At 35.1% G+C, this 17,875-nt stretch overlaps 1 protein-coding gene and 2 non-coding genes across 5 annotated transcripts; 2 read left to right on the top strand and 1 right to left on the bottom strand.

The window, feature by feature from the left end:
• Positions 1 to 200: 200 nt before the first annotated feature.
• LOC146927652 (small nucleolar RNA U31b) lies at positions 201 to 314 on the top strand. The gene has a single exon (XR_015009283.1). It is a non-coding gene; the product is annotated as a small nucleolar RNA U31b (small nucleolar RNA).
• Positions 315 to 425: 111 nt separating this feature from the next.
• On the top strand, positions 426 to 505 carry LOC146927651 (small nucleolar RNA snoR4). Its single transcript, XR_015009531.1, has one exon. It is a non-coding gene; the product is annotated as a small nucleolar RNA snoR4 (small nucleolar RNA).
• Positions 506 to 2,098: 1,593 nt separating this feature from the next.
• ATSAC1 (Phosphoinositide phosphatase family protein) lies at positions 2,099 to 17,875 on the bottom strand. Of its 3 annotated transcripts, none has more exons than XM_085700908.1 (16): positions 17,562 to 17,875; positions 17,269 to 17,473; positions 15,452 to 15,617; positions 15,135 to 15,357; positions 12,933 to 13,009; positions 12,455 to 12,642; positions 12,253 to 12,350; positions 11,023 to 11,156; positions 10,780 to 10,911; positions 6,164 to 6,548; positions 5,925 to 6,046; positions 5,469 to 5,579; positions 4,728 to 4,940; positions 3,464 to 3,643; positions 3,144 to 3,255; positions 2,099 to 2,676 (listed from the first exon to the last, which is right to left on the bottom strand). In XM_085700908.1, the coding sequence occupies exons 1-16, from the start codon at positions 17,709 to 17,711 to the stop codon at positions 2,428 to 2,430; spliced, it is 2,745 nt and encodes a 914-aa protein (XP_085557034.1). In that variant the 5' UTR covers positions 17,712 to 17,875; the 3' UTR covers positions 2,099 to 2,427. The 3 variants fall into 3 exon arrangements, with proteins under 3 accessions (XP_085557034.1, XP_085557035.1, XP_085557036.1); XM_085700909.1 differs by having other exon boundaries at positions 5,472 to 5,579; XM_085700910.1 differs by lacking the exon at positions 4,728 to 4,940.

Genomic DNA, 17,875 nt, shown 5'->3' with positions numbered 1-17,875 from the left:
TTAGTAGTAAAACTTATAGATAACAATCTAAATATGGTTAAGGGTTTTAATCACAATAAATTACAGTTTTTCGTAGCGACTTAATATAGTGTACTATTGTTCAGGTAAACATTTCAAAAGACCCCAAAGCGATCGCAAGATATGTGTGAAGGTATAATAGCTTTTCACTTTTTCAATTTTGTTTATTGATTATATTCTTTGGATGTGATGATAGTAATTGTCGCCCCAGTCTTAATTTGCACCTAAGGTGTAATATTATTTTTTTTTTGGTTACCCCTAAGGTGTAATATGGTGACTGACACTTTATCTGATCCTGATTTTTTATCTTATATTTATTATTTTCAATTGTATTATTATGTTGAATCTGAATTAATTTTTAGTCTTGTTGTTCTCGTTTTCATTCTTTTTGAAGATTGATAAACGATGCGATATGAGGATAAAAAAATTCAAATGTGACATCCAGTCTTACTACATACGTGGTGATTGATCGACTATATATGATCCCTAATACAAATCTCAGCTTTTAATTTAATTTGTTTTTATCTAACTGTATATGTTTTTAATTATAGTTATAATAATTATTATGTTTTGATTTGGAGCATTATGGCATGATTTGCAAGAGAAATAATATATATCCATATGGTTCTGTTATAGATGATGAAACAAACATGCACTACCATTTGATCTCTTGCGAAGTATTGTATTTTGTTTATCATCTAATTAAAATTTAATGCTTGTTTATCATCCAATATAGTGCACTATTTTTCAGGTACAACGATTTTTTTTCTTCGTTTTTTATATACTTCATTTGATTTTACCCATCTCACTTAGTATATTGAGCCAAAGCTTGATGTTCATGGCCTACAATGATTTAGTTTCAGCTTAATAAAGAAAGAATTTCTCTAATATTTCAAGAATGTACATCAACATATCATTAATTCAAGGGATGTTTTATTTATTTTAATTTTTTGTTATAAACTTTTCAATATTCTTCCCAGACGATGATTTGAATTCCATCATTTCTCATATCTTCTGCATAATTCCTTCCAATAAATTTGAGCCTCGTTGAATTGTTTAGGTATTTTGTGTTTTTGACAATAACCTATTCCTGCTGTTTTGTTTGTATCTTCTCCATGCTATACACAGAAGTGGAAAGACATCAAAAAAGATTGGAATGCATTGCAACAAAATCCTTTTATCGTGTAGCTAAAAAAGTGAAACCAAAGAAGACAAACCCTCTTGCTATTAATAATTACAACTTCTATGTCTCGATGTATAACCTTTTCTTTGTAAATTTGAAATCTTGTCATTTTTCTAACTAAAGTCAAAGTCTATCATCTAGCCTTTTATCTATACGGTGGCGATAAAGGTGCATAGAACATTGCACCTTGATGTAGTCTTTAGGTATAGGGTGACAATGAAGTCATTGTTTTCTTATCTAGGCTAAGAGCATCCACAATGGAGACCCTCAACTTTGAGGTCTTAAATGGGTCCCACATTGACACATCACTTTTTTATTATTTTTTAATAATAGTACCTAATAGGTACTCAACCACTACAATGGAGATCCTCCAACAAAAGGTCTAAATAGGACCCACCAATAACATTAAAAAACCAAGGTAAATTGCAATTGAAAAGCAATAGTACAATGACATTGATTATTTTAAGCAAAAGTAATGTGGGACCCACTTAAGCATTGAGGTCTTAAGTGAAACCCTGGGTCTTAGAAGACCTCCAAAAAATTTCTCCACAATGGGGGTACCTATTAGGTACCGGGTCTTAAATAGTTAAGACCTTACCATTGTGGATGGTCTAACAAAATATTTTTTATTGTTGCTTAAGAATGCATCATAAGATTTGGATAATCATTGTGCTTTTTTTATAGAAGAAACTATGATACAAATGGCATTCGTTGATTGCATTGATACCATCAATGGGCAAAATTATCACATGACCTTGCATTTTGGTGTCAAGAGGGGCATTTTGGTGGAAAAAAAAACCAATGGCAAACCTAGGGTTTTTCTAGGATTTGCTTGCAAATTTTCTTTCCATTTGTATATAAGATAAGATAAGATAAAATTTCATAAACTTTATTAGCTTTTGATAAAATAAAAAGCTTGCATTAATAGGCATTAGGAATAATCAGTTATTATGCAACACGATAATAACTGGTTTATCGAATTTAGTAGCAAACTTAAAACAGAAGGGATAAGTGACCTAACTAATATATATACTAACAAATTTAAATAAAAAGCCTAAAAGCAAAAGGTGACATTCCTGTACGGAACAAAAAGAGTCATAATTCAAAACAAAAATGAAGAAATGAACTTGATAAGAAAACTGACATTGACTATGACTTTACATAGGACTAAACAAGAGTTCAAATAGTACAAAAATCAATCATTCCAAATACATGCCAAAAGCTCATCATATCCTGGGTACTTTTTCGTCCCCAATTAACCACCTCGTCAACCAACTTGGATCATCAGCGAAGAATTTACAAGATGAGGGAATGATCCCAAGGTCAGCACCAACTTGGTCATACTCCTTTAGAGCTGCTTCCATCTCTGCTGCAACACCAGCTTCATTAATAATTTCAAATGAACTCATGCTTAGAGCATCCGCGTAGTGTTGCTCTCTTTCATGATCATCTTGGAAAAGTTCAAAGGCAGGTCCCTGTAGAAGTAGATGAAGGTGTGGGTAAAATACTAGTAAAACTGCATCTTGGCAGCATAAGATGTAATAACACAACACACAAAAATCCTACATGTTCTGTTATCTATTAATACCTTTATGTCATTATTTATTTGTTTGTTGATTTCCTTATATTGTATATTAGAGAAACTATTAGGAAAGACTTGGAGATTAAAGAGTTGGACCAAAATATGGTTTATGTCTTTATGATTAAAACATTATGGTGTAATTTGATCCATGTAGCCGACCCCACTTAGTGGGATAAGATTTGGTTGTTGTTGTACATTTCTTGCATGTTGGATAAACAAACAGAATATAACGCGAGTAAGACCAAGGATATTTATTAACCTTCAACCTGCCCGTCATTACTACACCAAGATCCACACCACGGAAATTTTTTTCAGGTAGGCGTAGGAATGCTCAACATTCGTTCACATGAAATAACATACCTGACATAACTCAGCATAATGTCTATATATCTCACTGCTTTCATCTTGATCACCAAGGAGGGTGCCTCCATACCAACCATTGGACTCGTTTGCTGAGGTCATTGTAAAGTACCTAAAAAGTCAAGGATTTGACAAAAGCATCATCAGTAAAACTTTACAAACTAAACCTCACAAATCACAATGCACTAAATATACAGAGGTTATCTGATATGCGGATGTTATTACGTAGGAAAAATAACAAAATGGGACAGTGAACTTCTAAGGATATATAGAAGATGCATCAAAGCCTTGTGAGGATAATGCACGTTCTAGATACATACCTTTGAAAAACATCCTCTTCATTCATATCATTACCAGAGGAAAGCCAATTCAAGTTGCAAAAGTCAATAGCCTGACATCCCTCAATATCGGTTTCACTAGAAGCAACTTTTGCAGCAGAGGAACCTTCTTCATACTTTCTCTGGCCAAAAAGCCAATTTGGGCTTTTAAGCTGTATCTCACTGGATAAAAATAACAGACAAGCAGTGAATCAACAAGAATTACCTCTCGATACCAAGAGCACGTATTATTTTTACATCGCACAGGCTGACACTCCGCCCACTATTTCCCACCTAAAACTACACATGGTTGGCAGGGAAGTGGAAACTGACATTGCAACTAAAGTTTTAGCAAAGAACTTATATGTATAAAAATGAAGGGAATATATTTAAAAACGAGAGATTGGTGAAAAATTATACTGATTTTAACAAACAAATTAATGGCTCCTTTGTATTAGATGTTGTTCAATGTCAATTGAAGTTGAGTAATTTAAAGAATGAACTCTATGAATATTTTGGATAAGAGTGTAAAAGTTTGTAGTAAATCCAACATTTTCCCATTTGCATGAGTTAAAATCATAATAAAAAACTTTGTAAGTTTCTCTGGACTATAATATTATGTCAAAAGACAATCTTCAATTAATCAAATTGACAGTGATGCTTTTGCATATCAATTTTGCTTAAAAAGAGGAACAATGCATCATGCTGACCAATACAACTCGGTAATGGAGGTATTAAGAAGCAATAACAAAGGAACAATGTCAACTATTGTCATCATAAATCACCAAGCAGAGGTAGAGGAACCCAGTGATAAAACAAATGGCAGGAAAAATTTTAGTATTCACAAGCGCACATAATAAAATAAAAAATAATGAGCAAAGGAAAGCACTCTACAATTTTAATATAGTAAAAATAAATGGGAGCAGGGTCTGAGTTAGTTAGACAGTTAGATGTTAGTTTAGTTATTTATAATTTGAATATTTAAAGGGATGGATAGTTCAGTACAGTGGTCTACGTAATAGGAGCAAGATAGAAGGAAGGCATTCAGAAATTTAGATTTGAAGATTAAGCATATGCCGTGCTATAAAAGGGGAAACCATTAGAATGAGAGTTGTCTCCTTAGGTTCTTTTTAATTCAATAAACACTACAAAAGTATTAATTTTCCTTTCCTTTCTCTGTTTTTCTCACCGCTCCCTCTGAAAATCCTGTTTCAAGGTTTCTAACAGAACTAAAATCATCAAACAGAGACAAAGAATAAGACATTACGCTGCATCAGGTGCTACACCACTGTTTCCAGAAACTCCACCTGGCTTCTGATCAGGTTCGCAGGAAAGCCTTACATTTTTAATTGTACTACAGGTCTTTTCAATTAACTTGTCAAATGATGTCAGCTTTATGCGTGAGAAATCATCTCTGCAAGCTGGTACAGGGGTGAAGATTGTTCCGTCTCTCCCAGAAGAGTTAAGATTTGGTTCAGAACTGCAGATTTGAAAAAGATATTGAAGATCGGAAAGGTAAATAAACAGCATATATAAAAGATGGGAATAGCAAGATCAAATTTAACAAATTATAGAAGCATCGGGGATGGATTTTGACATAAATAACTTCTAACAGAAGGGAGGTCGTTTTTTTTTTTTTTTGGAAGTACAAACAAAATACAGGATAAGGACAACTTGAAGGGAGGTTATATTTTGACATATATAACTCCCAATTTGCTAGATCAAAACCTTGTGCTCTGATGACAACTTGAAACAAATGAATTTCTCCTATATGAGTATGTAATGATACACTTGCGAAATTAACACTGTAGTGCCGTACATATAGGGAAATCTCCGCACGTGGGGATTGAGAATAATCACAATTATGAATCTACTCTCTCTAAAGGAAACTAAATCATAAAAAGGAAATAAAAATAATTAAATAAATAAATAAAAATAGATACTGCACAAATCATTAAATAATAAAGTGGAATGCTCATAAATAAAGAAAGTAACAAGGAGGACTCACAACTTCTCAGGAAAAAGATCATCTCCAATGCCAGATACATGGAGATAATAATCTGAATCAAGCTCCCATAGAGCAGGTTTTCCTTCCTGTGGTTTGAAGTAACCTAAGAATCTGGCAATGGAACAATGGCATCAGTATTTTAGACTATTCAAGGCAAAATTAACAACGGGCTAAAGTATTTAAATTTAAATATGGAAATGCTGACATGTACCCAAAGTGCACGTGTTAAAGAACTACACAGTAATTCTATCTCAAAAGTTGTGTATTCAAATTCTTAAAAGTACAAAAATTGTTCTCTTCAATGCAAAATATCTAACTTTGAGTTTCTTAACATGTTGCCATTAGTGCACAAGTTGCAAGACCCTCTAAATATTAGAAACTTAAAAAACCCAATATTATTAAAGATGAGATATAAATTCCGATTAGGAAACATAAAATAGGTGGAAGGAATAATACAAGTTTATTGCATCTTGTTTTTCACCATCCGTGTAAGCATTACTGTAATATCGTTTTATGGATTTTAAAAATTCTCTTGATTGTGTCGTTGCTTTCCACTTTCCCTGCCTCTCTGGAAACACCTGTAAATTCACAGAAAATACATCAATTATCACATCAGAAATAAGATACAAATAAGAAAATTAGACACTTTATCCTACAGATTACGCCAATTTAAAATCATGTAAAATACGTCATACAGTATTGTGAGCTGCAGAACCACCATACTGCTGCGCAAGAGCATCTCCCATACTTTGATACATATCCATTAGAGCTGCTGCAATACTACTGTCAGGATCCACTTTTGGCACATCAGACAAACCCATTGCATGAAGCTGGCGTCCTAAAGCTTGTAGGCCATAAGCATATTGGGCGACATTTGTACGGTCCAAGCAGTCAATGCAGTTGGTACGGAGAACTCCACTCTGAAAATGTGGTGTATCACTATTAAAATAATCATCTTTGTTCTGATGATTCATGTCAGTCTCTCTATCTCGATTAGCCATAGAATTTAGCCCTTCACTACTGATTCCAAGCCTTGCAAGATCCCCAGAACTAGCTGTCAGATCTCTCAACGAAGCATCCCTATACAAGGAGATGTTGAAATGTAAATATAATTTTCTTTCCCTTGAGCAACATATTGCTCTTTTACAGATACAAAATAAAAACTTCAACAATGTTTTGAAACATAAGAATCTCCCAGACTTAACACAAATCACACCACCATTGACAAACTACCACCAATCCGTATGTCACTAGGCACGGTCAGGTATATTGATCAAATGATGACATTTGAATCTAAATAATAATAATAAAAATAATCATGATGATGGACAACCCAATGTTGTCTCCCACCATGACAAGTCAAGGGAAGAGTTAGAGCTCTTGTAGGTTGTTAAGATATTATTAGATTTAAATTATATTATGTTGAGTAATCACTTGGTTATAAATATCGAGTATCAGGAAGCTACTATCAAGTCACCATCAATAATATTCAACGTTCTTATTGTTCTCTCTTCTTTTCCTTTGATCTAAAATCTTACAACTTCAACATAGGTCAATAATTATCATTAAAAAAATAAATAAAGTCTCCTTTAATGCATTATAATCCTGCCAAGGCCGGTCCCAAGCCCGGGTAAAATGGAGAGGGTTGTGTTAGGCCTCGACAGCCAACGTAAAACTTTGTCGAATCTCTATGACATGGACCAAATACGAAATAGTGTGAATGCTAGGTCGTTGCCCGGAAGCAACGCGCTGTATGGCTCGAGTACAGTGTCAAATGAGCAAGGGCCGCTGCATCGCCGCCTGGATGTAGTGAAAAATAAGCAAGGGTTCCCACATCTTCGTGAACGGGTGCGGGTAAAGAAGCTAGTTCATGAGAGTAGGATTCGTTTTGGAACTTGGAATATAGGTACTCTTACGGGTAAATCTATGGAAGTAGTAGACACTATGACTAGGAGGAGGATTAACTTTATGTGCCTACAAGAAACTAAGTGGGTGGGGAAAAAGGCGAGAGAATTAGATAGTTCAGGATTTAAGCTTTGGTACACGGGCGAAGTTAGATCGAGAAATGGGGTAGGCATCATTGTGGATAAGGAGTGGAAGAAAGATATTGTGGATGTTAAAAGGATAGGAGATCGGATTATAGCCTTAAAGTGTGTAGTGGAACAAGACACCTTTAACGTAATTAGCGCTTATGCACCTCAGGTAGGACTAGAAGAACACCTTAAAGTAAAGTTTTGGGAGGAGCTAGAAGGATTAATTCAGGATATTCCATTAGGAGAAAAGATTTTTCTAGGAGGGGATTTGAATGGGCATGTAGGGAGGGTTTCGAGAGGTTTCGAGGGCGTGCATGGGGGGTATGGTCTCGGGGAGGTAAATGCGGAGGGAAATTCCATCTTAGATTTTTCATCGGCTTTTGATCTTACAATAGCAAATACGTGTTTTAGGAAAAGAGAGGAGCATCTCATCACTTACAAGAGTGGGGCCTCTTGTTCTCAGATCGATTTCTTTCTCATTAGGAAAACAGACAGGAAGATCTGTTTAGACTGTAAAGTCATACCAGGAGAGGGCTTAACTACCCAACATAGAGTAATGGTGATGGATGTAAGGGTTAAGAGGAGGGCAAAGAGAAGAGACCGTAGCGGGGCTCCGCGAATCAAGTGGTGGCATTTAAAGGGTGACAAACAAAGGATATTCCAACACAAGATATTAGAGGGAGGTTTCAGGCAACCACATGGAAGCGCTAATGATATGTGGGAGAGGATGGCTCATGAGATTAAGAAGGTGGCAAAAGAGACATTGGGAGAATCTAGAGGTTTTGGACCTAGGGGTAAAGAATCTTGGTGGTGGAATGACAGTGTTCAGAGTAAAGTTCGGATCAAGAGAGATTGTTTTAGAGATTGGTCTAAGTGTAAAAATGCCGAAACTTGGGATAAATATAAGATAGCTAGGAAAGAGGCTAAGAAGGCGGTGAGCGAAGCGAGAACTCAAGCATTTGAAGGATTATACCAATCTTTAGGTACCAAGGAGGGGGAGAAATCTATATACAAGCTTGCGAAGGGACGAGAACGAAAGACAAGAGACCTGGACCAAGTGAAGTGTATTAAGGATGAAGAGGGTATAGTTTTGGTGCAAGAGAGAGATATTAAGGATAGATGGAAGAAGTATTTCCACAACTTATTTAACGAAGGATATGAGATCTTACCAGACTCTAACAGGTTAGACATCAGAGAGGAGGACCGAAACTATAACTATTATCGTCGGATTCAGGAGCACGAGGTGAAAGAAGCGTTGAAAAGGATGAGTAATGGCAAGGCAGTTGGGCCGGACAACATACCTATCGAAGTGTGGAAAAGTCTTGGCGATAGAGGAATTGGGTGGCTCACAAAACTTTTCAACGAGATTATGAGGACGAAGAAAATGCCGGACGAGTGGAGAAGAAGCACCTTAATTCCAATCTATAAGAACAAGGGGGATATACAAGATTGCGCGAATTATAGGGGAATTAAGCTAATGAGTCATACCATGAAGTTATGGGAAAGGGTAATTGAGCGAAGACTAAGAAAAGAGACTCACGTTACGGATAACCAATTTGGTTTTATGCCTGGGAGGTCGACTATGGAAGCGATCTACTTACTTCGACGCGTGATGGAGCGATATCGGACGGATAAAAAAGACTTGCACTTAGTTTTCATTGATTTGGAGAAGGCGTATGATAGAGTACCTAGAGAGATTTTGTGGAAAGCCCTGGAGAAGAAAGGGGTGAGGATTGCCTATATTAGAGCTATCCAGGATATGTATGAGGGGGCTTCGACTAGTGTGAGGACGCAGGATGGGGATACCGGAGATTTTCCCATAACAATAGGACTGCACCAAGGGTCAACCCTAAGTCCTTATCTTTTTACTTTAGTTTTGGATGTACTGACGGAACACATCCAAGAGTTAGCACCGAGATGTATGCTTTTTGCAGATGATGTAGTCTTGCTTGGTGAGTCGAGGGAGGAGTTAAACGGGAGGCTAGAGACTTGGAGGCAAGCCTTAGAAGCGTACGGTTTCCGCCTGAGTAGAAACAAGACGGAATATATGGAATGTAACTTCAGTAAAAGGAGAAGTGGGTCTACCTTAGAGGTGAAAGTTGGAGATCATATCATACCCCAAGTTACACGGTTTAGATATCTTGGGTCCATAGTACAAAATGACGGAGAAATAGAAGCTGATGTACATCATCGTATTCAAGCTGGGTGGTTGAAATGGAGAAGAGCCTCAGGTGTTTTGTGCGATAAGAAAGTACCACTTAAGCTGAAAGGAAAGTTCTATCGGACAGCAGTCAGACCGGCAATGTTGTATGGTACGGAGTGTTGGGCGGTTAAGAGCCAACACGAGAGTAAAGTAAGCGTAGCGGAGATGAGGATGTTGCGTTGGATGAGTGGTAAGACTAGACATGATAGGATTAGGAATGACATCATTAGAGAGAGAGAGTGGGGGTAGCACCTATAGTAGAAAAGTTGGTAGAAAATAGGCTTAGATGGTTTGGACATGTAGAGAGAAGACCCGTAGACGCCGTGGTAAGAAGAGTAGATCAAATGGAGGAGAGTCAGGTTAAAAGAGGTAGAGGAAGACCTAAGAAAACTATTAGAGAAACCATTAGAAAAGATTTAGAGGTCAATGAGTTGGATCCAAATATGGTCTTTGATAGAACATTATGGCGACATTTGATCCATGTAGCCGACCCCACTTAGTGGGATAAGGCGTTGTTGTTGTTGTTGTTGTTCTCCTTTAATGCATTATCCTCTGTTGTTCACTCTCCACGATACAGTACACATGACAAAGTTGTCTTGTGACTCAAAGGCCAACAGCAAAGTAAGCTTAATAATGCAGAGATGATAATGTTATGAGTGGCCACACAAGACAAGATAGAATTGAGAATGAAAGATTTTGAAGGAATCAGGGTAGCACCTTCTATGAAAAATATGATAGTCTACCTTACACTACCATAGGTGGTTTGGGCAACGATGGGAAATAATTGTATAAGCACCAGCAAAATGAGGGTGGATGAGATGGAGAATAGTCCAATCATCCAAGGCGGAGAAACAGAACCGTAAAAAGGTCAAACCGATTAGCAAAAATAGATTTAAATGGGATGCCATTGGACCAAATTCATGTTAAGACATCATGGCATTGTGTGATTTGTGTAGACAACACCGGAAAAAATTGATATTTTTGCAGTACAGCTACGATATAACTAAAACATAAATGTAAAACAAGAAAAAAATTGTATTCAATGTTAGTTAACAATTCAAACATTGGATCCTACCTTCCTGTGCTTGTTCGATTACTCTTGTTTGCCCTCTTTACGATGTTGGGCTTGCCACTATAGTAAAAACTTGTTAAATCAAGTGCTTCACTTGCTACAGCTCCTAGAACTGCCAAAACATTGGCCGACTTGCTTTGAAAACAGCAGGGCATAATAGAGAATAGTCAGATTTAAAATAAAACTGCAGGAAAAAATGAAAAGACTGGTATTGAAGAACAATATGGTAAAGCTTAATATCCTCACGTTTTTGCAAACTTGTGAAAGTCCCAGTGAATAAATCTAAGATGGCTCTCTGCTGGTAGAATTTGGTTCAGATACCCAACAGCATTTGCAAATTCACGCCTCAGCATCATTTCTCGAGGCCTTTTCTCAACTGTCTACATTTTATCATTTAAATAAGCCACAAAAATTATAAAGAGAATATTTCAATGAAGAAATAAATATGCAAAAAGGGAAAAAATCTAGTTTATCGTACAAGATCAATTTCTAATCTTGGAATATCTCAGGTTATTGTTAAGTTTTATATTGAGTCTAACTCATCCTTCAAAAACCGACTTGTAAATTGAGGAATGTCACTCTTTATAAACTCGTTTCAGACCTTATCTCTATTCAATGTGAGACTTTGGATTTTCCCAAAAGTTATATCCCAAAAATTAGTTTTCATATTACCGAGTTATTACTGTGATTTGTTTCTTGATGTCCTTATTTCTTCACAACAGCACTTTGTTCTCATATGTATTAAGCAACTATCAATTTACTATAAATCATATCGTACCGTTATCATACTCAATCTTCTTATTATTTCTCTTCTTCTTTTATAAAAAAATCATCACTTCCACACTACTAAACCCAGAGAAAAAATGAAGGATCAACATTAATTCTTGCTGAAGATATGGGTTTAAGATAACACGGAGAGAAATAATAATATTGCAAACTTGTTTTCATGAAATTGTTGTCGTGGTATCATTTCAAAACTTGTGACCATTTTTGCTTAAAGAAATTATTGAGAGGAGTTAAACATGACCTCATTATCAGGGATCCTAACATCAGCAACCAAAAAGGAAACTTTCAGCATTAGCTCAAAATATCTATTATTTATCTTAATGTGCACCAAGAAACCAATTTAAAAAAATACTGACCATAAACTGCTAGGAACCAAAGCAAAGCAAAGAATCCTATCCAAAAGAAGATTTTATGGTATTGAATGTTGGATAAAATATTATATGCTACATTTTTAGGCAGTGCCCATTTCATTCAGATCTTTGGTCATTTTTATTTAAACATTAGTTGTGGTGAACAAGAAAAAGTTAAGACTGAAATTTAAATTTCCCAATGAGAAGCCATTTTGTAAAACCATGGGAAAGTGCTATTCTGAAATGGGGATGGGGAAATGGAAGAACATTACTTTTTTTTACAAGTAAGAACAATTATTAGTATTTGTGAGCTTCATTATTATTTTTTATTAGGAATTACCTTGATCAAATTAAGAACAATAATTGGATTGCCATATCTCTCGGCAAGGTCTTCAAAATGGAATTTTGTTGCCTGGTATGTTGGATCATATCTCTGCACTGGAAGTCAAAACAGGGGGAGACAAAAGATCGAAAGGAAAGTGTTACAACAGCGTAGAATTTAACAATGAACAGATTAATACTAATCCCAACTATATTCTTACAAATTATGTCAGGCTTAGGGCTAAATCTTGATGCTTCTTGTGACCAGAAAAGCGGTATCGATCCACGCATTTGCACAACTGAACTCATTTTGCCCTTGCAGCAGCCAGCTTCTTCATCAAGGACAATCTGCTCTGTCTCAACATCATTAGCAACCCTCCCTCGATCATTCACTCCCCTTTTCAAGTAACTACAAAAATAATTCTTGATGAAGAAAATTAATCCAACAACTTAATTATGGCCAGATAGACACTGCACACAATACAGATAATTTATGACAACAAAGAATATTCCATATTTAACTACTACTACATATTCCAATTCATTTAGCAGGACAATGTTAAGGAAGAAATTTAAATTGAATAATAGAAACTTAAATAGCTATCTAATTTAAATTATCCCAATGATTTCATGACATCTGATTCAATTGCATAGAACTAGAAAGTGAAATATAAATAAAATATTAAACCATGAACTTACCGTGTCCCTGCAAAATGTCTAGAGCGTCGAGAAATCAAGGAAACACTGAAGTCCCTCCCAAAGATCGATAAGCGAGCCTGCAATTTTATAGATCTTAAATTGATTATACAATGACAAAGGCTCTGGATAAATAAACTGTGAAAACTTAATATTATATTTCAGAGATAAATAATGTACAACCACTGATGTGTTTATATAGGCTATTCTAACCTAATGGGCCTGACTAATGACTAATGGGACAATTACAAATTACTAATAATAATCGTAAAACTTCATTATTTACAACATAAACTGATTGACAGGACAATAAAATCAAGTAATTACGGAGAAAAGAAAAAGGCAATGAATTATGTCTTACGTATAGTATTCAGACATATATGTAGTTAGTAAGCTTTAGTTACTGGTTACCGTTAGTTCAGAAATATGGAACTAATAGAGATAGTCAAAGCTCCTGTTTGTTTCTGCGGTGAATGCAAGCTTAACGTGCGTTTTCTGTAAAGCTACAAAATGTAGCTTCTTCTTTTTCACGTTAAATCTGTATCGGTACACGAAAAATGCAAATCCACCGCTATTCCAAACAAGCTATAAGATACTCTAAGATAAGAATCTAATCTTATGAGATAATCAAAGATACTCTAAGAAAATATCAATCACAATCAAATAGCTCTTTTGAGGCATAGAAGTTCATCTCAATCAAAAGTCTTGTATGGATGAACTAAATTTCCCAATGGTTTCAGCGTTGTCAACTCTTTCTCTTTCCTTCTTGCTTTACATGTTTTACTGTTTTAGAGCATATATTATAACCCAAACAGTACTATCCCTATTTTATCTCTATATATATTATGTTTCAGTTCAAAAAAAAAAAGGTCAACCTGGTGCTATTAAGTTCACACCATGGCTAGTAGTGATGGACCTAGAAAGTTGTGGGAGCACCACATAAGCGCGCATAAAAATCTACAGCATTAAAAATATAATGTGCTACCACTAACACTATAAATATACATCATGGTTAATCTATATAAATTCTCGTTTTTTGGGAACATTGTATGAAATTTCATTTTCAAAAACAATAGTAGTGATGGAGTGGGAGGTTGACTAGAAACAGGATTTAAGCCACTGAGGGTCTACTCTGAGCAGCCTTATCTTGCATTTGCAAGAGGCTCATTCCACAACTTGAACCGACAACTTCGTAGCCACATGACAACTCTAAACATTGTGTCGGGTCTCCTTTTGTATCTATCCAAAATTATTTTCCCTCATACAGATTATAGAGTGAGCAAAGGGAGAGAAATGGGATTTACTAGAATACCACTAGGGGAATCTAAAGGCCATCTTATTATTAACTGAAGAAAAAAACGAAGTTAGTCAAGAAAGTCAATAACATGTTTGATTCTATTGTGTTTTATAAAAGAAGACTTCAAATGAAATTATTTAAAAATAAAGTCTTAATAAATTAGTTTTAAATCAAGACATGTTTGAATGACATTTAAATGATGAATCTCAGTTTTTCCACTCATCTACCGACATCATATTCTGTTTTCAGTCCTTGCTCTCACCCTAGCACTTGGTAATAATTGTTGCTTGAAGGTAAACAGTAAAGGAACCTGAAATTCTGTCGGATAGACCCATATAGAAACATGTTTGTATCATCAACCCATTATTGCACAGCCACCAAGAAGAGACAATGAGCATTGAACCAATTCAAGTTTTTTTCTATGATTCTATATCTCAGGAATCCTAATTCCCAATAGTAGTAAATTTTGGACAATGTTCCTCTTGATTTTTTGTACAAATTGCTTTCAAAGCAAGTAATTTACAAATACTGTAAATTGATCGTGATTCGTGAATCTTTAACGGAGATGCATGCTGAAAACAAGAGTAATTACGCTTAGACTAAACAAATAACAAACTATGATCAATGACCTTGACACACAAGACTAAGAAAAACAAATTTGCCTAAAATGAACAGGAACCAAAGCTTTACTCCAAATCAACTGTCTATTCTATCCGAAGAATCATAATTCCCAATAGTACTAAATTTTGAACAATGTTTTTCTTGCTTTGATAACTATAATTTACAAATACTGAAAACCAATCATGGATGTTTAATGATAACACGTGTTTAAAACAAGAATATATAAGCTTACATTTGACAGTAACAAACAATCATCATTGACAGACTGCACAAATGAAAAAACAAACCTGCCTAAAATGGCCATGAACCAAAGCTATAGTCCATATGGTGTTATTGCATCTAGATCTGATAGCTTGTGTCAAATAAGCATTCCAGACAAATATATTATCGTATGGCATCCCTCCTTCTTGATCGGATGAGACGTTCTTTTGCAAACTTTGCATTATAGGGTAAGTATAACTAAAGAAGAAATCCTTGGTCAAATCAACACTGGACAAAAGTTTTTTGTATCTGCAGTGGAAGTCAGCAATGTTAAGTCGTTCCCCAGTTCAATTTATAAAGATCAACAAATTTTGATTGCAGCTATTAGATGCAGTCAAATTACCTTAGCTCAGTTTTAGAGTGAGCTAAATCAGATTGAATTGACACATGTGGAATTGTAATCAATTGGCTCTCCTTGATGCTATAAATTGCATGGCCACATATAGAACCAATTTGTCTGCGCTTAGTAACGAGAATCAAATAGTAAGACTCGAGAAACTTGATGCAGCCTAGAAAAACACAAGAGAATCGATAAGAATAATTACTTGTTATGTTTGAAATTTAAATTTATTTATATATATGGTATGTGTAAAAAGTTTTACCAAAATGATCAGCTCCCAATCCCGTTAATAACATTTGTAATTGTTACTTTATGCGACATTATTTGTTGGACCAAATAAAAACTAAAAATAAAGATAAAGCACCATTTCATAACAAAAGTTAAAGATAAGGATCGTCTTATCTTATTTGTACAAAATCAAAGATGATAGACTAAAACAATGTCACAGTTAACAGCCTTGGGATCATAATTGACAAAAATGACCGATCTGGTATATAAGCGAGACTATATTGAAACTTAAACTAAAGATTAGAGACAAAAGATATATAGATATAAAAGTATTATATCATCAAACTCATAATATAAAGGAAACTCCAAGAGTACCTAGTAATTTTTGTCGGAGTTATTGTCTGTACAAATTTGTTTTTAACAACACGGTTCCTTTCCAAATTTAAATATAAAAAGATACAATGTGAATTTTGAAATTAAATTTTAGATAAATCCAGATAAAACAATGCCATAATGTTCAATCATATACCTTATTTCTAATTATATCCAACTAATTAATCTCTAGATCTTAGTTTCACATATATTTTTTCTAGATCTTCCTCTACCTCTAGTGATTTGACTACTTTCCATCTGATCTACTCTCCTTACGACAGAATCTACAAAGCTTCTCCCCACGTGGCCAGACCACCTAAGCAGAGTTTCCACCATATTTACTACAATAGGTGCTACCCTAACTTTGTCGCTCTAAAGTTGTCATTTCTAATCCTATCCCGTCTAGTTTTACCACACATCCAGTCCAACATCCTCATCTCTGCTACACTTACTTTATTCTCGTGTTGGTTCTTAACTGCCCAATACTAGCTTCCATACAACATTGTCGGTCTTACAACTGTCCGATAAAATTTTCCTCTCCAGAAAACAACTTATAGTTTATACGAAAACAATTTAACTTTATTTTATCATTTTTTTTATAGAAAGAACTTATACATAAGCACTTATCATAATAACCACTCATGATATAAACTGCAAATAAGTTGTTTATTCAAACAAGCCTCTAAACTAATGTGCCCATTTTTCTACTAGTATAACACAATAGTTTAATTTTCATGCACTTTTACACTGTCAGCACGTCACAAACAACCACCAAATTTACACAACTAGCAATACACGCCTATTACACTGTCAACACAAACAACTAGCAATACACTGTCACCACATCACAAACAACTATCAAATTCTCATGCACTTTTACACTAAACTAATGTGCCTATTTTTCTGCGAGTATATTACAACGGTTTAGTTTTCATACACTTTTACACTGTCAGCACATCACAATCAAACAACCAATTATGTGCATGACTTCCGTTCCGAGTTGGTTATACTAAAAGTCAAATGTTTCTAACAGAGTTTAATGAGTATGCACGATCAGTATACAATTATTTTACAAATACATCGAATGATTTGTTGCCACGTCAACTAATGAATAAGCATGTGTAAAACAGTTATTATTGATTAGTAATAAAACAGTTATTATTTGTTTCTAGTAATAAAACAGTTATTATTGATTGAGAGTGTAAAAACTCTTTACTAACCTGCAATTCCAAAAACTTTAGCGACGAAGGTAAGTCCACCGGTAGCTCGATTACCTTCGGCAATCCGCTGAAGCAAACTCTTAATTTCCTGCTGCGAATACAAAACAGGATCTTGACTAATACTAAGATCAGACTGTTCTGATCGATCGATTTTCAACACGCGAAAGAATCTTTTATTCCGATCACTTCCAATTAAGTAAAACCTCTACACAATCACAAAAAAAAAAAAAAACAAAATCAAAATTAATCGATGAATGTTCGGTTATACAGTTATGAAAGAAAATGATACTAACCGCTCTGGTTTCGTAGAGTTTGAATTTTTCAAGAGCGTAGGAAGAAGGATCGAGTTCTGGTGGATGATTGGAAGGGTGAATTTTGGATGATAGAGATGATGTTGTTGATGTTGTTGATCCTAATCCCATTGAATTCTCCGATTTTGACATGAGATATCACTGTTGAATTTCAAATTCGATGGTTCTTCGTTTTGAATTGGGATTTTGCGTCGGTGTTGTGGTGGTTGGGAGGGGTTAGGGGGAGGAAGAGAAGGTTGTGGAATGGATGAGAAGAGAGAACGGTTGTGCCACCATGGTTGGTGGTTGAGACTTGT

Source organism: Medicago sativa, chromosome 4 (assembly GCF_051527215.1).
Source record: "Medicago sativa cultivar Bolivia chromosome 4, Bolivia_mono, whole genome shotgun sequence".
Classification (NCBI taxonomy): domain Eukaryota; kingdom Viridiplantae; phylum Streptophyta; class Magnoliopsida; order Fabales; family Fabaceae; genus Medicago; species Medicago sativa.
This window is presented reverse-complemented; position numbering and strand designations above follow the sequence as displayed.